Source organism: Cephus cinctus, unplaced genomic scaffold (genome assembly GCF_000341935.2).
Source record: "Cephus cinctus unplaced genomic scaffold, Ccin1 Ccin1_scaffold0396, whole genome shotgun sequence".
NCBI classification, from domain to species: Eukaryota; Metazoa; Arthropoda; class Insecta; order Hymenoptera; family Cephidae; genus Cephus; species Cephus cinctus.
The window spans coordinates 339,860-361,055 of NW_014333080.1; the positions used below are offsets into that span (position 1 = coordinate 339,860).

The 21,196-nt window shown below is 41.0% G+C and overlaps 2 protein-coding genes across 7 annotated transcripts in view; one reads left to right on the forward strand and one right to left on the reverse strand.

Moving 5' to 3' along the window:
• The window catches only part of LOC107267297 (octopamine receptor beta-1R), a 41,308-nt gene that overhangs the window by 13,128 nt on the left and 6,984 nt on the right, over positions 1 to 21,196 (reverse strand). The gene's annotated exons all lie outside the window — the stretch shown is intronic.
• Positions 16,753 to 20,230, forward strand: LOC107267296 (dentin sialophosphoprotein). 5 transcript variants are annotated; one of them, XM_015738822.2, is made up of 4 exons: positions 16,753 to 16,908; positions 16,998 to 17,380; positions 17,503 to 18,552; positions 18,895 to 20,230. In XM_015738822.2, the coding sequence occupies exons 1-4, from the start codon at positions 16,854 to 16,856 to the stop codon at positions 20,134 to 20,136; spliced, it is 2,730 nt and encodes a 909-aa protein (XP_015594308.1). In that variant the 5' UTR covers positions 16,753 to 16,853; the 3' UTR covers positions 20,137 to 20,230. The 5 variants fall into 5 exon arrangements, with proteins under 5 accessions (XP_015594308.1, XP_015594305.1, XP_015594306.1 ...); XM_015738819.2 differs by having other exon boundaries at positions 17,503 to 17,788; positions 17,891 to 20,230; XM_015738820.2 differs by having other exon boundaries at positions 17,503 to 19,819; positions 19,894 to 20,088.

A 21,196-nucleotide genomic window follows, 5' to 3' on the forward strand; every position in this document is an offset into this window, starting at 1 on the left:
GGGATCTATTTGTAACCACCCATGACGACGCGACCCTTTTATGACGTCACTCGCCGGTTAGACGTAAAGCGTAAAGTGCAATATCGCCCTTAAAAACTTTAAGCGACATCTCCGTCGGCCTTTCCAATTATAAACAAGATCCCTGAACAAATCCGTCTTAAATATTCTCAGATCAACGTCCACGTCCTTTACTCTCCCATTGATCCATTTCCATGTATAGCGTGAACCATGAATCTTTACTGCATATATCGATCCTTCTATAAATGGAGACCTCGAGACTTTTTTTAAATTAACCTTGGACCCCAGCTCGTACATTCACTTGCACTCTGTGCTCACTTTACCTACCCTGTTATATCGTCCCATAAGCATATAAGTGACCACCCAGACAAAATTCATCCCCGTCGGGTTACCTGTCTGAGTCTTTAGATTTCACGATTCCATAGTGCCTGAGTATCAACCCGAGAGTTACGAAATACATACAAAGCATTCGAAATAAACAGTATGTACATGTAAAATAATTAAAAAAAAATATTATAATATTTCAAAATTATTTCTTAATATCAGTGCTACCAGCAATAACGGATCTTTTATGTAAATTCGACAACGCAAAATCACCATCCAAAGCGTATATACCAATCTAGCCAGAAGGAACGACGCTAAAGAATCAAAGTGGTAAGGATCACGACGTATTTCTCAGGGGGTGATTTCAGGGCGGGGGGGTTCGAGTCGTCGTTTCCGTAAGTTTGCTCACGGACGGGAGATTAATGCTAGTTTGAAGCCATCAGCAGGATCATTTGGACTTGATTTATACCGGGTGTCGTAGGATCCATAGCTCTGGCTCGTTTCTACCTGCTCGTGAAACTTGGCGCATTATGCCGAGAGGAAAGTTCGCGGCCGAAGCACACGTCGGTCGTTCTCTCTCCTATGCGTGAGGGCTGGGAACTCGGTCTGGTTCGGCATGCAGGAAGGCGGCGTGGAGGGCGGATGCACAGTGGTGAGGTTGGATCAGGGAGCCCGGAATGTTTTCCACCGGCAAGAACGATGAAGTACGCGATCGAGAACGATTTATTACGCGGAGATGTGTTTATGCCGGAGGGGATGAAACCTCCGTTATCCCGAAGGCTACGTTTTATGCCCTTGGCATCCATCTAGCATTATATAACGTCCTATACCTCCATACAGCGGACGCCGTGTTCTCTCGTCTATCCAGCGCCTCTGTGTCCTTTTCCACGAGTCCGTTATCTCGTCTGACTCTTGACGATTTTCATCTTTCGCTAAATTACATCGATGCTCGATCACACTTCGGGCTTAACCCTCGCGAAACGTGATCAACCCCTTTCTCCGTGGACTCGAAGTTCTCGAGCATTCCAGGGGTGTCACTTTGTATACATGTAACACAGGCGATACGTCAGGACGGCTGGAGGGTCGCTGCCAGTGAAACACAAATGGGATTATATTGCTTGTGGGCTTCGTATATTATTATGCAATTTGATATACAGGGTAATTCAAGTTGGACGTGCCCGAGCGATCATTAAAAAGCATTCGTAGAGTACGTGTCAGCCGGATAAAAAAAGGATGGATGACAGATATATCTGATCGATCCCTTTGATCCGGAGCACATTACATTTAATCGAATTTATTTTGCGAACAAATTATATCGTATCCGTTGACGCTTACGTGGTAATATTTGCTAGGGAGTATTTTGACACTTTTTCTTTTTTTTTGAAAGACTCGCACTGGCACGTCCAAACTTCTAATATCCTTATTAGCCAACGTTTCCCATATAGCTGGCGCCTTCGCGTTAAATCAGGACGGACGAAACTTTGTGCCAGAAACGACGTAACTTTTAGAGTTCTCATGTTCTCCTCGACGTAGCGCGCTCCCGCTTTACAGACTCGCGCTACGAGTATTAAATAATTATCTTCAACGAGTCAGGTGTTTCCCTTAAAAAAAAAGTGGGGAAAAAAGAAACGTTACGGAACGTGTCTCGTTAGTCCTTGTAGATACGACTCGAGTCTTTGAATTACGCAGATTCCGTACGTGACCGTCGTCTTTATAATTTCATTTTTGAATAAATCGTCACCCTGTATATCTCTGACACCTATATAAATTCAACCTTTATTTTCGGTCAAGTCGAGACTAACAACGACGAACAATCGTTGCTAACGAATAATCATATATAATTTATGTCCAAAATTTTTTCAACCGAAATATACATTTCATAGGAAATACAAATTTTTTATCATCCCTCACTCGGAAAATTAATATTTTCAGGACGATCCTAAAATCAAGTCTTACGACTTTATTTCCCGGCAATATTTTTGAGGACACCCCATAGCGACGAATTCAGAGTGTCTCGAAATCGTCCGATGGCTCTAGGGTGTATATTTTGTGACCAGTTCCCAAAGCAGCCTATAAACTGGAATTTTTGCGAGGTCCGACCCCGAAACAGCCACAAGTCCTTAGATTATTTGATTTATTGAAGTAATTGCCCCCGCAGTAACCCCTAGGCAAACGTATACATATATACGCTAAATTCGATATATATATAATATTTAACAATTGACTGAATGAATTGAATGCTAAGGGTGGGATGTAGAAATATCGCGGCGTTACGTTATAAAAACAAATGTTTATTGTCGCATTATGATATAAAGGAAAACCAACGGTCTGGTTCTGTGACACATGGAATTTTTTCAAAGAAACCCTCCCTTGCATCATCATCCCACCCACACAGTTTTTCCACTAGCAAAGTGTCCCGCTTGTCAATATATATATATATATATATACATCCGTCCTTAACATGAAAAAGATTCTAGTCTACCTCCAGATAAGGTCCTCGTCCGAATGTGACTGAGGGAAATAATGTAAGTGGAATAAAGAGAGAAAAAGAGAGTGCACGTAATATATAGTACGTTGTATAAAAAGGGGAATAAAAAAGAAAAGTAATAATCCTCCAGATTAAAGGAACGAGTTATATCAGTTTAAGAAGGAAAACTCAATTCCGAGTATCCCAGGAGGCCCGAACGACCAGAGGATAGATTCGTTATCAAAGTAAAGGTTTGGAGCCAGTGATTTTACTTTCCAATGAGATTGCACGAGAAGCCATTTAATTATGCCCGGGGGAACGATAGGACGGGATCGGGGAAACGAAGATAGAAATTTTATTTTTTTTTTTTCCCAATCAATACAAAAGTGCTACCGGACCTCGTGCACCTACACAATAGGATGGTTAATATTTAAACTATGAAATAGAAAGAAAATCGATCGAACGTCATAGAGTCTACGTGTCCCATTGTTCTTGTATATGCTATTATACACGTACATTTCTTCCTGCTTCCATAGCTCTCTGTACTCGATCGAACAAAGGCGCTGACTTGACTGCCATTATACCCAGAAATTTACTCGGCTATTCATACCGGTCATTTTTCATTGTACCAACGAGTATCACTCGACTAAGAATTGAGACAAGTTCTTGACGGCCATCTTGTGACGACTATGATCGCCAAGCTGGGTAATCGAATGGATCTACTTTTCGTCTGGCACTGTCGTAGGTCACCTTAAGGCAGGACTGTAGGCTGGTTCAAGACTTGGGACTCCGAGAGGTTATGTCAGATAATTAACCTACGGACTGAGAAACTCCGTCGATAAAAATGTAGATGCTCGTTACGCGGTCGTTCCTTGGGGTGAAGTGGCAATGACGGCGAAGAAAAGTTACGAGAAAATAAAAATGTTAAAAGTGACAAAGAGGGACTCGATGGCAAAGGAGGAGTTACATTAGCTTGTTTACGCTGACGCAACGGACGAATATTTATACTGGGTTCGCCTCCCTGTGTTTTCCTGGCTTTAAATTAAGCGGACTGCAAAGAGCTCGAGTTTGTGCGCTATAATAGATTTTTTTTTTCAAGGGAGTTATCGTGCCACGCTAAACCGTGGTTAATAATGGAATTAAAAAGGCGGCAAGTCTTTGGAAGGTAAAAAGTGATTTACATGAAAAAAATTTATTTACATCGAGATACCGCGAACGAGCTTGTAATTATTTTTCCCAACGGCACGCCGTAATTCGCGGCCGTTTTATATATTTTTTTTTTTTCACCGCCAGAGACACGGATTCGAGAGGGAAATTTTACGGTGGAACCTTTAAACTTATTCGGCGGCTTAAAAGTGACTGTATCGCCGGGCGTAATGAAGCAATTAACCACAGTGTACTCGGGTATGCCGCGTAGTTGCGAATCTATGTATAACGGGTGTCGTAAATACAGTATACACTCTGACCAATTTATTGGTTTTTTCCTATTAGCTACTGGCTGTAGTTACAAAGATATGGAAGCTGTACGGTATTTGTGATTATCGAGCACAGGGTGTAATTTTAATATTAATAAATAGAAGAATAAGCTAATTGTCTGTAATTGAACTTATCTGATTACACTTTATGAAATAACAACGTTTGAACTATATTTAACGTGGGTCGAGAAGTGAGGTTATACAGCTGTATAAATTACTCAAGCATACATTAATCACCAATTAAAATTCCTATTAACGTGTATGACCCGTACTGACGTGCACAATCGATTTCACTGGACTTGAAAAGACTGGAGCACGACGAATCGATTGAAATTGTTGGAATAATGAAAAAAAAAAAAAATTGTTGGACGAAAGTTAATTTAATATTGGATTACTTTCGAGTAAATTATAATTGAAATTTTATGGTCTTTAGGATAATGGCGGCTGTCTGGGAGATTATCTAAAACAAGTTGATCGTACAGCCAATAGTATTAGCATGGTCAGCCAAGGTATATTTTGTGGGAGCTAGTAACATTTATAGGGAATTTACATTTATCTAGTTATATAATATTACAAATCCTCAGCTGCGAAAGTAAAATTACAATATTAAAATTCAGCAGATAATTATAATGCTTATAGGTTGTGTCAAGGAGTCTCTTTTTAGACACGCGTAGGTACATTTTATTCTTGCCCCAGGCCTACCAACCTACTTCGTACCTTCTGTAATATCAGTCTGCCTCGACTCGATGCACTTTATTCCATACACGTCGACGTTCTAGGTACTTTATAAATATATGGCTATACTGTATTTCCTTAATGCCTCGTTGACGCGTTCCAAAAGCTATTTAAACGTACGCACAGTACTGCATATGACGTCTCCTCGATGAAAAGAAAGTTCCGAGGAAAATAAGAAATACTCATTGCCACTCTTGGATCTGTACAAAAATGATAGCATATGCAGGAGACGTCCTGAGAATTCTAACTTGAAAACTCTTTTCAAGGTTTATGTATGGCTACCCTTAATTTTTTTTATATCGCTACTTGAAAAGCCTTTACGCTCATCGATTGGAACTGAGAAGAACTTTGGAAAGACGAGCTTGTTAAAAACTTTGTGTACGAAGCTTTTCTAGTTTCGACTGAAGGTTATAAAGTGTCCTCGAGGAATATCGTAGTAAAGCACTCCAACTAGTGTGAAACGACAATTTCTAATGATTTCTTATAAGACAGTTTTACTAGCAGCTTCCTTATGAGGATACAAGTGCATCTCTAACTATGAAATAAAGTGCGTGCTTTTGAGATATTGAATATTTACATCAAGTTAATGTAAAATTGGAGTTTCACGTTGTTTGCTAATAAAAGCCATCGTTTGGAAACATTTGCCGTATAAAGTTTATTCGTTGTATTAGGGTGCCGCGAATCATTAGCCTGGAGCGATTCGAATTATCGTGCCTCATTAACATCGTGATGATTAGCTGGGATAACGAAACGAATTTCAAATGTCCCTTTCGGTGGGCGAATTCTCAGCCACAGAGGATATTGCGGAAATTTCGATTTCTTCGAACCCACGTGTGCTTGTGTTCGCTACTGTAGTTGCATTGTTTGTGATGTAATTTTAATTTATTCTGACGTCATTGAACGTTACATATTACATATACATATATATATTAAACTTATTATCTGGATATCCAATTAAACCCATGTGCATATACCTGGACAATAACGCACGTGGCTACGTGACTGTCGCTGCGCAACAATGCAGAAAACCATTGATAGAAGTATGAAACTTTGTTTGCATAAATTTGCGAATTTTTCGCTTCTTTTTTCCTCATTTTTTCTGCCTCCCCCGGCACTGCGTAACAACTTGGATCGGATGAATTTTGACAGTTTTCACAAGAAAAAATGTCTGTATGGATCGTAAGCTATGCGGATACACGTTATAAGGGAAAACTTGGAAACTGTTGAGATAACGAAGATCGCATTTATTAAATACATCTAGGACGAGCCCCTATCTCCTTATTGTTTACATTCATAGCCGAGCTGTAATCCTCTTATGGACCTTTACCTTTACCTTCGCTAATCCTCCGTTCTGAGATTGATGGGAGTGCGAATCGCCTGACGCATCTCGCTAAGAAGCTTTCGCGAGTGACAATCCGAAGTTATGGTTGTCGGTTTCTTCGAAAATATGTATCGCCTACATAACGGCGTGGGCGAAGAAAACTTTTTATTTACAAGCAAGGTAATATATGGATATAAGCAAGCAATAGATCGTGCACGTGAGAAACATATGTGAGCGTGTACAAAAATTACCATATTTCTCATTCGTCCTCGTTCCGGGGAAACTAATTTTCGATATTCCTGTAAGTACGACGGGCAAAGCGGGATGTGATGGAATTTCGAGAACGTCTTGAAGGCAACTTCATGTTGAAGGAAATTTCATTATCTTTGTCCTCCTGTTCACTCGACTGAAGAGATCGAAGGTAAAGGTTACCGTGTCTCTGTACAGTTCCTGACACGAATATGATTTTCAATCAATTAATTATTTTATTGTACACATCGCTATTGAGTTTCTAATTGAATCGGTAGATCAGGCAGGGTATAGATATAGCTATCGAACACTGAACGGATAGACTGAATTTTTTGTTTTGATATTTTTTTTTTTTTTAGAATTACTTGGTAAATCCGTTTCTCCACTGTTACTCGACGAGCTGTCGAATACAGAATATTTGAACGGGCTATTGGCAAGCGGCCAGAACGATCGTTCAGCCATTATGTAAATCGACGGCAAACTGTTGCACCGTTGGCGCCCTTTGGTATCGTTTTCCTATTTCACTTCAATTTATATACAACCGAAAAGTCTAGATGGACGCTGTCAGTCGCGATGAAATTTAAATAAAATCAAAGTTCAATAAACCTTACAGCCCGCGAGTGTACTAATCGTTAGACTCGCTTCTATACAAGGGGATTCCAGGATATTTCCATTGGTTGTATTCACGAAGAATTGTATGTACTTTGTGCAGCTTTACTTTCCGTATACGAGTTTACTTTACTATACACGTTCAATGGCCTCACTGCTCTTGAAATATATTCAAGTTAATGCAGCACCGTTCTAAGGAATATTATTTCCAAGGTCAAGGTGCATCCCGTAGGGCTTCCTTACATTCCTCGCGAACGTTTATCATGCATTATTGCGCTTCTAGAATGATGCACACGTGTCACCTTCGCGTTGGCCTCCTTGCTCGTATCGCGTGCTGACGCGAAGCCTCAGAGGGACGAAAGTATTTCCATGGCTATTCCAAGTACGTTTAGAGCTGCCGGAAATGCCGGATTGTTTAAGTGGGAAGTAAATTGTATAAAAAAAATTTAAAAATAAATTGAAAAGAGAAATAAAAATTATTTACTTCCAAGGCTCAAATACAGCCTACCGTTGAATCGAGCGTCAGTTACGTCATGCATCAACGATTACAAAAATGCGATTTAGATCCATCTTGATTCTCCGTGCGACACGTCATGCCATTGCCATTCCGATAAAAGGCTTTCCGCGAAAGATACGATCCAGTGTCGCGTGTGTCTCAGGAAACGCGAAATACCGCGAACTTTTCCAGGTAAAATGGAGAAAATTATAATTTTAACGGGTAACAAGTATTAAGGAAGAAGGTCCATAAACGCAAAGTAAATACTGTAGTAAATATTTTTATACGACAAAAAAAAACTATTTAAAATTTCGGATATTCGTTATACGTTTATATAATATAAAGGTGGACATTTCGTGTCTCTCTATGTCGCAGAAGTACTCAGATTTTGTACTTACTAAGCACTGCAAAGTGACAGCGTCCTACAGAGGGCACAGTGGCGTAACCAAGTGCCTTAGAGTCTTACTAAAGTATATCTGTTCTATAGCGTCGTGAAATTATATAAATTTTATCATAAGGACAGAACTGTTTTTATACCTTTTTCAAGGCGTCACAATAAGTATGAGGAAGGACGAATTTTAATCCGACAGATTTTCGCGTGCTAAAACACGTAATAATTCACAGAAGAAAGATGCGGGCAACGGTGCTTCCGCCTGGATCGCTTCGTTATTTCGCATCGCCTCTTGTTCGCTATTTCAAAGTACAATTGTAAATACAGGCTGATTTATCTACCAAATGCCTGCTTATCCACATCACCCCTTTACTTACTTCCTCTCTTTCTCCTTTTATTTCGCCCTCTCTCTCTCTCTCTACATTCTACGATATTACCTTCCATTCCCTTCACTCGATCCAAGTTAAAAGCTTTGCTGAGTTCATATTGATCTCGTCGGATGACGCTAAGTTGGTTGCATCCATAATTCACGACTTATTGTCACTGTAAGAAAAAAAAAAAAAAAAAAAAAAAAAAAAAAAAAAAAAAAAAAAGTGGCAAATGAAACTTGGATTGGGCATTTTCATATAAATCCATATGAATCTAATTTGAAAAAGGACACTACAATTATATCCTATTTACCTCCTCCCCCTACCCCCTCCGCCCCTCTCCCTCTCTCTTCCTTGCCTCCCTTCGTAACTCGTTCCAGCTATCTGCTAGTTACTTATGCCATCGCCTTTCATCTGTCACTTCTGCTCAGTCTATTAATATTTTTAAAAAAAAAACTTATTTTCTTCCACTTGTATGGGAATGTATTTTTTTGCAACGCTGTACGGAAAGTATACAGTTTGTGCACCAAAAAACAAACACAAAATGGTCCATTCTTGATGAGTTCCGAGTGTGCGGGAATCATAACATGAACACACACACTGAACTCATCGGGAATCGGCCGTTTCGTGCTTCTTTTTGGTGCATATCCTGCGAACTTTCCGTACATTGTTGCAAAAAATAGTATATAGTATGATACGCGTGCGGGTTGGTGATTCCTACTCGTGCAAACGTCTCACTCGTCAGGAATCATCAACTTTCCGCACTTGTGTCATAATGTACTATAAATCGACCGGACATCATAAATGAGTCATGTATTACTTTTCTATTTTTCGACCTACCTTACCGACAATCGATATTTCATCAGTAACGCTACAGCATTTGGCTTAGCTTACTGCTGTGCCTGGAATTTTGGTTGGAATGAAATACAGCTGTTATTTATGTTCCCCTGAACGTACCATTGGCTGGTTGGCTGGCTACCTACAGGATAGGTGTAATTATGTCATAAGCTTGGGAAGCTCGTAGAATGAGAGATACAACGGTACTTAACTCTCTCCGATATATATATATGTACATATATGTATACATATAATAGACAGCAGAAGCATACACGAAATTGTATTGATGTTTTAATTTTTATTTAAAGCATCGAAAAAGTGGTCATTTCGTGAATGGACTTTTCGGGACTTTCGCTTTTTTTTTTTTCGTTCCGTTTTTCTTTTCTTGCGCCTGTTTTGTACGATCTACATGGTATGGCACACTTTTTCTTAATCTTTCTTGCGGATAGCTAATTGGGTTCGTGGTTCGGATTCCCGCCTTGCTGAAGCGAAAGATTAGTTGGGCACTGAAGAGTCACATAATTTGGCATGCTCCTATGGACTTAAGGGTGTCCCTTTCCCTGACACTTTTGGGACCACGTAAATAGCCACCAGAGCCTGTCGATCCTTCTCGCCCTCGCTAAATAGAGCTGTAAGAAGTTGAGGACCATCTATTATTCATCATGGTGGATCCTATAAATTTCCCACTGACCCGAACCGAGACGCAAGACTCCTAGTGGAATTTAAAGCGGCTCCTTTTCAACCCTTCGCTCGCTCATTTTCAACCCACAAACTATCCAACCCCTCTTTATACATATATGTATATACATGTATATACGTATATAGATGTACCAAGGAAAAATAAATCCAACCCTATTAGCCGGTACCCCAAGGGTACCAGTCAATTTTTTTTCCCCGCAAGAAAAATCGAAATTTCCTACCTTCATCAATAAGGGATGATTAGAATTATCCCTTTCATCCTCATTGAGATACCCCAAGATCTCATTCGAGATGCTCCCATCACCTTTCCCGTGGTCCATAAAATTTTTATCACATTTCCCAAAAACTTTTATCGTTCCCGATTAATCCGAAATATTTAGACAATCGAATCGCTGACCGAATTACGTAATCGTACCGCAATCCCTGTAGTCGCTTAGAATTTATTTTAATCTTGTCCGCTATCCGCAACGCGAGAAAAGTCCATAGACGCGAATAAAAAGGCACGGATAATGATATGGATATATACATATACATATATACTATAAAAGGTAGAACAAAAGCCTAGTTACGACCAGAGCCACATATTTACCCAGCAGCCACCAGCTCGTTATCACAAATTGGAGAAACTACATATATATGTATACGCATCTCACCCTGTGATTAATATAACCATACCGTGCCCTACAAACTCTTTAAATTATTTTTCCCTCATAAAAATTTTTCCCCTACCTTAATTTCACAGGTACGTCATACTTTTCTCAAAATTTTCAACCCTCTAACCTTCACCATTTTACCGTACGTATACGTACGATATATAAGGTATAGAAAGATATCGATGATCCAAACCATTGACCTTTAACTTTCTTCTCCTACCCCCGAACGTACTTTTCATACACCCTCCCCTCCCCCCCCTTATTTTTAACTTATTCCATTTGCAACCCTTTTATTTTCCACTCTTAAATCTTTACTCCAAAGTTTATTACCTAGGAGGGTAAGTGAATCGGTATTGTAACACGTGCTGACGGTGGGGAGGGGGGGGGGTGCGGTAAGAGGGGTAGCATCAATGCAGATTACTGTTTACGATCAGTTGCGAAACTGACGCGAAGCATCTCTCCCTTTCACTGTTATACGGTGTATGGTATGTATAACAGATTCGTGTTAACTTCAAACGAACCTGACTGCAGTGTAAACGGAACTTGTGAACCCGCTACAATGTGTGTCGCATATTGATTGGCAAGGTGGCCAAGTGTGAATGGGGCTTAAGATAGGACAGGAGGGGTTTAGAGGAAGGATGACGCTCAGGTTCTCAGTCCCTTCTCATTGACTGTATCGGGGAAGGTAAAGGTAAACTTAATACAACAGCCATAGGACACTCGCCATTACGTCCTCGATACGCCTAACCCGAATGGCCTTACGAATCGTAGAACCTGTTGGAGGAAATTTACGGGTCGACGCCTTTAGGTCGAGTGGGGTCGCGTAATGGCTGTTTTATAGTAGTCAATGAACAGGTAGAATTCTTTAATCCAATTTTCTGGTTAATGGCGAACGTGGCTGAGGGATGTTTTTTTTTTTTTTAATTTTACGTGTTTTTTTAAAATTATGTTCATATTCTGAAATAGGGTCTTATGTAAAATTTATGGTATGGTCACCTACTGGATGGCTTGATTCGAGGGGGATGATTTTATATAGGTATTGTATATGTACTGTACTATGCTACGTAAATTCATGCAGCTCGTCAGGTAGAAAATCAAAATGTCTGAAGGTAGAACGATCCAGGGTTGAAAAGCTGCACTGGGTGGTAAGGGAGTTTTAAGGGTTTTATTTTAGACTTGAAAGATAACGAGAAGCATGTATAATGGGGATGAGCGAATTTCGTTGGGGCAAAATGAGAAATTGAACCGAGGGTGGGAAATATGTATGGATTAATGTTGGGATGTGGGACGAAACACAATGGGGCAGGGGGTGATCGTTCGCCGTAGGTCTGGCCATTTATAGAGTTTAGGGGTGTGTTCGTTATTATGCAGGGAGATAGAAAACTGTCGAAATTGAAAACTGATTTTTCGAGAATTTTAATGTGATTGTGCAATTGGATGAGATAAATATTTTTTTGAGCATTTTTAAAGCTACTCGTACCCTTGTAAATTCACCCTTGTTCAAACCCTCTTTGAGGCTGGATCGATCTTGGAAAGAATTTTTATTTTTGTTTGTATTCACTATAAAAGCACTCGGGGGAGCTTCCACTCATATAATATACAGCACCCTCGGCTTATGAAAATCCACCCTTGGATCTCGATATTATCACACGGAAACTCCCCAAGTACAATGCAGCTGAAGGTAGGAACGAAAATTGGGTATCGACAAGTTCACAGTTGAGAAAAATAAAAAAAATGTATGTCTATATTTAAAGAAAATCTTCGAGTACTTTTGCCCCGACTCAGTGATCGAATAAAAAAAAATTTTCCAAAATCATTCGAAATTGTCGGTTTTTCTCTAAATCCGCAAAATCACAAAATATCCCTGAATTAAATAAAGCGGTGCTCACGACCTACGGGAACGTAGAAACGTATTTATTTTGTTCTTCCAGAGTATCCCGTATCATAAGTCCTGATCTCGTAGTACATACAATTCATCTCCGTCGAGTGACTGTGAAGAAGCATAGAGTAGATTTAGGATAATATGAAGATATTTGAAAAAAAAGCAGGACGCTCCTCTCCCTGGCGAAAATCCATTCCCCGAAACGTCACTGAAACGAAAGTAACGTGACTGAATCGAAAAGGAAATTTTTACCAAATCTCAGATACAACGACGGATCCTGATTCTAAGTTAAGGCGATAGACGAAACTAAAAAAACACCAGGACACGATTTCCCGACTAGGCGTCTTCAGGATACTCGAAGAGCTTTCCCACAGGAAATCGGTTCTCGTCTTCCCGTCAAATCTAATTCTCTACCTAAGAGAAGACGTGGTCCAGTGGGTCCTCTTCTCTTCTCCTTTCCCTTCCTTCCTCGCGTCCCCTCAACCTGTCTCAGCATAGTCGAAGAACAGTTCATCGCGCGTATTCTATTATCCGCGAAGTGGTCCAATCTCGTGAGTGAAGGCTAAACAGGACGATGGGAATTTGTCTTCCGAATCCTGCAGGGATCGAAAAAGTCCTCGGGGAAAATGAACGACGGAGGAGGCAAGATAGGTAATCGCGAAGGCTTGCGGTTTTCCAGCGGGAGGGCGCCATCCGCGATCAATTGCGAGGTCGGCCATTTTTAATCCAGAAAAAGGGATGGTTTTCTCAAGTCACCGTTATATAAAACGATACAAGAGGTCACAGGTCAGATAAAAAGATTCTTAGTGCTCGCTGTCATATCGCTGGACCAGTCTACAGCATCCCTGCTACTTAATGATATTAGCCAAACCTAAAGAGACCGATCACTGTTAGCTAATGGATCTTTTGATCGTCCACAACAACCAAAACCTTCGATCAAAATATCTAACGGGTGTGACATTTAAATTGTAAAAATTACCTTTTACAAATTTTCCCTATACTCGCATCCCTTAAATTGTCCCTGTACTTCTATATCACGTGAACTGTCTGCTCGTTCATCCCTTAGATGCTCGATTTGAACATGCAGACTTTTCAAGTCTCCGTAGGATCTCCCGAGATTTCACGTGTAGAGGGTGTAAAATAAATCTTAATTGTTGTCAAAACTTCTCGAGGTGTTATGTTATTAGAATGATATATTGATAGTCTAAAAATACATACCTAACCCCTCATGTCATTATTACGAATGACATTCACCATTAGCAGTCACTGAATGCCCCCTCTCCCTTACACAAAGTGAAATATAATGCAGAAGATAGATCGCCCTTCGCAACCCTAATTGGCAGGTCGTGTTATGGTTTTGCGAATCGTATCCCATTCGGCCATGAAATTCTATTCAATCCGATAGCAGGTGTATACGGGTGGCGGGTGTAACGAAACCTCGTAGCGCCAATAAAATTAAATGTTGGTTCTTGAATAAGATGAAAAAAAAACCACAAAAACCCTAATAAATTCTAACACTAAATTTTTGAATAATAATAATGATAAATGTAATTTTGACTTTTTCAAAATATATCCAATGCAATATAAGTATCAAAAGCTTACAACGTATCTGGACTATATTAGAATTGACAGAGGCACTAGAATATAAATTACATACACAGCAACAGGGAAATTAAAGCATAATATCTCGAGTAATATTAATCAAATATTACCTTAGCTTCTGAAACAGGAAAAAAGGCTACCGATATATTAAAGTCCTAAGAAACATCCTTCGATCGAATAACGAAAACTTTGAATGCTTTTAATCCGAGCTTAGTCAATTAGATGACTTAACGATGAATCCTTGCTCCGGAGTAAGGATTTAATGTACACACACTGTCTATTGTATTATTTGAAAAAAAAAAGTTTGGCTGGTCCTCCATTCCATTCCTAATATCGGATCCTCAAAGGGAATTCGTTAATGGCATTTCCATCAATGAGCTTAGCACAAAAAATCTTTTTGGTTAAGAAGATTTTGTCTTTCGCCAAGCAATACGATCGCCTTATTTTTATTCATTAATATTCATAGCTATATATATATATGAGAGACATAGATACGTTGGATCGTCTGCCGCGTAGTTGACTCCTATCGTCCTCCTTCGGGCATTTTCGTACTTAGTCTTCGTTTCAGCCCCGAAGCGATCGAAGTCGCTAGAAAAATCCTGAAAGGGACGATTTAAAGTGAAAAGTTCAGGATTGAGAATTTTTTGGAGTTACCCTACTCTAGGAAAAGTAACTCTATAAACTTTTACTACTTGGATGAATGATTTATTCTATTTTTTTTTCCCCCGTTTCTTTTTCGTTCCTCGTCGTTATGCTCACGCACGTTAAAACTTCTTACAGAAGCTGGGCGGGGGAAAAGAGGATAGCTGCTCTTGTTCGGCACAATCTTTTTCTTCCTTTAAGGATTCCGTGGATCGTTTGAAGCCATAGGCTCTGTATCGTGAATAGTGGCTTCTTTCTTTAGGAGTTTTATAATATATACGAGTTTGAGTTTACTCTTGCACCCTAGGCTGGCGTTTACGTCTGACGTTTTCGAATGACAATACTTCGCTGTACCATAAACCTATGGCGTACGAGGATACGTACGAATACACGAACCTGTGTATATTATTTTTGCTCTTTGAACTTACGAGAAGCACCTTTTATTCATTACACGAATGTATTGTACATATATATCTATATGTACGAAGAAAGTAAAAGGGTGAAAAGGGATTTGGGGTAAATTCACGTTTTTACGTATAAATCCTCATACGCGATATACATCCATCACACAGATGATTTCGACTACCCCCTGCTAAAGCAACCGCTTGAAAATGGGGTGTACCTTCTTAGAATATCGTAGACGGAGGTACAATATAATTAAATTCTCGTGGTCTTGGAAAAATGATTAGACGGTCCCTTTAAGATGCTGGTTTTCAACGATACCAAGAGATGGATTATACATCGAGGGATGATCCGAAGGGATGAAAAGGAAGGGAGTTTCCCAAGGTATAAGAACGTAAAATTACAGGTTAATTGCGTGTTTGCCGTTGTTTCGGATGTCTGGCTGAAGCTTGCAGAAAACGGGCGTGGTTTTGCTAGAAGCTCGAGGGGTCTTGGAGAAAAGTGGGGTAGAGGAAGGGGAAAAGAAAGGAGAGGCTAAAAAAATTAGAGAACAGAGAAAAGGGTATTCAGGGATACCACTCATTGGATTTTAACCGTATGAATAAAAAAAAAAAAGCAGAAAGTAAAATCTACCCTTGATGGGATTTGAAATATTTGCCAGTTTTCAACGACCGATATTTAATATGTCTGGCTTGGTAACCGTGTCTCAACTACGAACGGTGGAAATGCTCGCGAAAGCGTTCACGGTCGAATGAGGATCGTATAGATATTTTCAGAATCGCGGGACCTTGCGACTACCATTATTCATTTGGGAGGAGCATAAATCCTATGAGAGAGAAAGAGAGACAGAGAGTGCGTACTCGTGCTTGCGAATGCAGAAAAAAAGTAAGCTTAGAGTATCTGAATGCGATCAGACAATTGTCACAGTAAGCGGCCGTTATCGGAGTCTAGATGCTTCTAGAAGGAATCGAATCGCTGCCGTTTATTCAGTCGTTACTTTTTGCCGGGCTACGACGAGACGACTTTAAGCTTATGTATTCCCAGTTCCATTTTCAGATCAGTATTCTTTTTCGTTTTACAGATTTTCTCTTCTTTTTATTTCAAGATCCAGGAATGGCTTGCCAGGGTTTGATATACAGAATACTGACAATGGATTCCATTGAAATATCGGAGTCCTGAAAGATACACGTATACCATGTCGGTAGAAACTTTGCTATCCTCGATTAAGACCCTTCATCCAGAATCCCCTACGACCCCAAAACCAAACCATTTGAACCCTTTTGGTACTATCGTACCAAATGCGTTTTTCGAAGTCCTTTATGCCCGATAAGACCACTTCGGGGCAAGGGGGGGAGACCACTCGACGTCTCCAGTTTCCGGAACGGTCAACGAGATAAGCCTTAGCCTTTTGTGTCGCATGCGATAAGAAGTCAAAACTGGTGCAAATCACATGGATTTATTAATGTGTTTCTATCCGCATACGACGTCACGGAGCATTAGCTATAGCGAGACGTTACGTCTCTTGACAAGGCCGTATAGTAAAGCTACGATTAAAAATGTCTGTACATATAAATTCTTCATTATCGAACTCGTGTTGTGATTAGTGGAATTTCTTAGTCGCTGCCAACCTTCATTTACGTAGAGACGAAACAAGAGAGCTGGGTTAACTGATTTCATTGAAATATGAGAGACAATCATTTTCTCGTTTTACTGTGCATCATTATATATCTCGTTATCGGTGAGTCCCAGCATCCCTTATTTATGAGATGATATTTGATAAGGAATTGAAATATTTTATTTCAATACTATCAATATTTTTTGTCTCAGTCGTATCGTCCGGCTCCGTTGATGTAAATGACAATCGTAATTCAAGCAACGGTACCGAAGATCACTGGTTGAGGAGACGTGTAATACTACGTAGTGTTCGGAGCGCGCTTAACTCTGATAAAAAAGTAAATAAAACTCTGGACGTAACGTTTGGTCAAAATATGAAGGAATGGCTATACGTGCACGATGCTGTAGTGAATTCATCGTGTAACTTTTCAAAAGCCTTTGGTCACATGTGTTACATATATGACTGCGAGGAAGGGAAAAGCCTGTATTGCGAAATGGAATTGCGAACTGGACCGTGTCCAGAATCTTTGCAAGCGTACGAGAATTCGTTTCATTGTCGGGACGTTCAGATAAGCCGTTCTAAAGGCACGGTGCAAGTGAGTATTACTGTTCATAGGGAAATATTTGTGTTGAAGATGCCATATATCATGTAGGCCAGTGAAAGATCTAGGGGATGCTGAATATTGAATTGAATAGAATTTTCTTTTGCTGTATATAGGTATGTAAATTAGGTGGAATGGTAAGAAGTCTTGGCCAAAAGTCAAAATCGAAAGACGGTAGGAACGCGTGTATGTATCGTGACGTAATAACCTTGAGCGGACGTATGGTCGAGGAGTTGATCAGACGAGTGAAAGGGAAGCCGTGGATGGTGCGAAAGAGAAGATACTTCCGGCGTGAGAGGGAAGATACGACCGAGACCAAGCAGAAGGAGGATGACAATTCGGAGAAGGATAAAGACGAGGAAGATGATAAAACAGATGGCACGACGGAAAATTCTAATGAAGGTAATGATAATGATAGCAGTGATAAGAGCACGACGGAAAATAACAAGGAGGATGAGAATGATACGAGCGATTCGAAAAGTACCACTGCTGCGTCGAATGCAGGTGAAAAGGAGCCAACTGGAGAGACCACGAAGGCAAGTACGGAGGATGACGTAACTGGGGAGCCGAGTGACGATGATGTAAAAACTACGTCGGATGACGTGACGGATGAAAATGTGACGACAACTACGGGGAAGGAAATGACGAGTTCTGAAAAGATGGAAGAGACAACATCGGATGAGGTGGAAACGACGACGAACCCTACGGTGACGGAATCTGAGGGGTCGGATGAGACAGCAACATCGGATGAGGGGGAAATGACGACAACCCCTGCGGTGACGGAATCTGAGGGGTCGGATGAGACGACAACATCGGATGAGGGAAAAATGACAACTTCAGCGGTGACGGAATCTGAGGGATTAGATGAGACGACAACATCGGATGAAGGAAAAATGACGACAACCCCTGCGGTGACGGAATCTGAGGGGTCGGATGAGACGACAACATCGGATGAGGGAAAAATGACAACTTCAGCGGTGACGGAATCTGAGGGATTAGATGAGACGACAACATCGGATGAAGGAAAAATGACGACAACCCCTGCGGTGACGGAATCTGAGGAGTCGGATGAGACGACAACATCGGATAAAGGGGAATTGACAACAACCCCTGCGGTGACGGATTCTGAGGGGTCGGATGAGACGGCAACATCGGATGAGGGGAAAATGACGACAACTTCAGCGGTGACGGAATCTGAGGAGTCGGATGAGACGACAACATCGGATAAAGGGGAATTGACAACAACCCCTGCGGTGACGGATTCTGAGGGGTCGGATGAGACGGCAACATCGGATGAGGGGAAAATGACGACAACCCCTGCGGTGACGGAATCTGAGGGATCGGATGAGACGGCAACATCGGATGAAGGGAAAATGACGACAAGTTCAGCGGTGACGGAATCTGAGGGGTCGGATGAGACGACAACATCGGATGAGGGAAAAATGACAACTTCAGCGGTGACGGAATCTGAGGGATTAGATGAGACGACAACATCGGATGAAGGAAAAATGACGACAACCCCTGCGGTGACGGAATCTGAGGGATCGGATGAGACGGCAACATCGGATGAAGGGAAAATGACGACAAGTTCAGCGGTGACGGAATCTGAGGGGTCGGATGAGACGACAACATCGGATGAAGGAAAAATGACGACAACCCCTGCGGTGACGGAATCTGAAGGGTCGGATGAGACGGCAACATCGGATGAGGGGAAAATGACGACAACTTCAGCGGTGACGGAATCTGAGGAGTCGGATGAGACGACAACATCGGATGAAGGAAAAATGACGACAACCCCTGCGGTGACGGATTCTGAGGGGTCGGATGAGACGACAACATCGGATGAAGGAAAAATGACGACAACCCCTGCGGTGACGGATTCTGAGGGGTCGGATGAGACGACAACATCGGATGAAGGAAAAATGACGACAACCCCTGCGGTGACGGATTCTGAGGGGTCGGATGAGACGACAACATCGGATGAAGGAAAAATGACGACAACCCCTGCGGTGACGGATTCTGAGGGGTCGGATGAGACGGCAACATCGGTTGAGGGGAAAATGACGACAACTTCAGCGGTGACGGAATCTGAGGAGTCGGATGAGACGACAACATCGGATAAAGGGGAATTGACAACAACCCCTGCGGTGACGGATTCTGAGGGGTCGGATGAGACGGCAACATCGGATGAGGGGAAAATGACGACAACCCCTGCGGTGACGGAATCTGAGGAGTCGGATGAGACGGCAACATCGGTTGAGGGGAATATGACGACAACTTCAGCGGTGACGGAATCTGAGGAGTCGGATGAGACGGCAACATCGGATGAGGGGAAAATGACGACACCCCCTGCGGTGATGAAATCTGAGGGGTTGAAAAAGACGACATCATCGGATGAGGGGAAAACGACGATAGATTCGTCGACGAAGCAAGGTGATTACCATCTGTTAACCTTAGATCCACGTGAACTAAGTAAATTGTTTCGCGAGCACAGCGATTTCTTTAAGTTCCAGATAGAAAGCGAGGTAAAGAGGAGAATGAAAGAGGGAGAGATTAACAAATTGCTGAGATTGAATATAGAAACATCCATGAAGGAAAAGAACATGTCGAGGGAGGATGCTGTGGAAGCACTGAAGAATGAGATACAAGGACATTTGTACTTTCCGGTAATGATGAATAAGGTGCGAGACATGGTGGATGAGCTTCGCGAAAAATTGAAAATAGGAAATGATGGAAAACTTTTGAGGTAGTGAATGGCGTCTTATTATTTTTTTAATAATAATATCATTGTCTATGTACATTTATTTTTCAAATTTACAATAATCATAAGCGAATTTTCATCTCTTCTGGCTCTGTGTACCTCCTGACTAGGATCCTATCTACTTTGTCGCATAAGGGCAGAGACAGTTAACCCTAAGTTATTTCCGCAACGAAACTTGAGAAATTACAGCCAACTACCAGTGACGTTAACAAAGCTTTGATGTTAGGAGTGGCTCCTATACGGAGGACACATTAGTGACTATTTGAAGATCTGGCAATTCTGCTGCATCCAAGGTATTTCTGTCTGACCCGAATTTGCTCCATTACTGATAACTTCCGGAGTGACTTGAATTTTACGAGAAATATATCAATTAATATACGTACACGTGATATTATATTTACAGTGAAGCAGCTTAGTGAGCTAAATACTTTTTTTTGTACTTCATGTTATTGATTAACATAAATATCGTTCTAATTACTCATAGATCAATATATTTAATCTCGTTAATTGTCACTCTAAACGAGCTGGCACAAAAGTGTCAGAATATGTAAATACTCTCGCCACGGCGATTTAAATGTAATAAGCCAGCGGTTTCTCAAGAATTCCGTTCGACCTTTGCCCCCCATTGTTAAAGTACCGCGTCAGATTTTAGAATTCTGGTATTCTGGTCGAGACCAGAGGGGACGAAGGATAACGAGAAGGAAGAACTGCAGAACTACGTAAATTATTTTTTATAACATCCCGAAGGAAATCCTTTTACCACGCTGCGGTATTTGTCTTACTTCGTTCACGCCTTTTACCCTAATTGGCTGTTCGGAGGCGGTTCCAAGTATCAGACCCACATTTTAAGGGTTGTTTAGCAAAGATAATTCTCAGGGCTCTCAAACGCTCCTAGTATCCCTTGCAAACTAGAATATCGTGGAGTCCTTTATTTACATCAAAAATTTTCCCAGCCCCCGACTCTTCAAACTTCGTAACCCCTGATAATATACTATCAATTCCAAAATAGTATTTATCATTATATATATATATATAAAATCTTGATATAT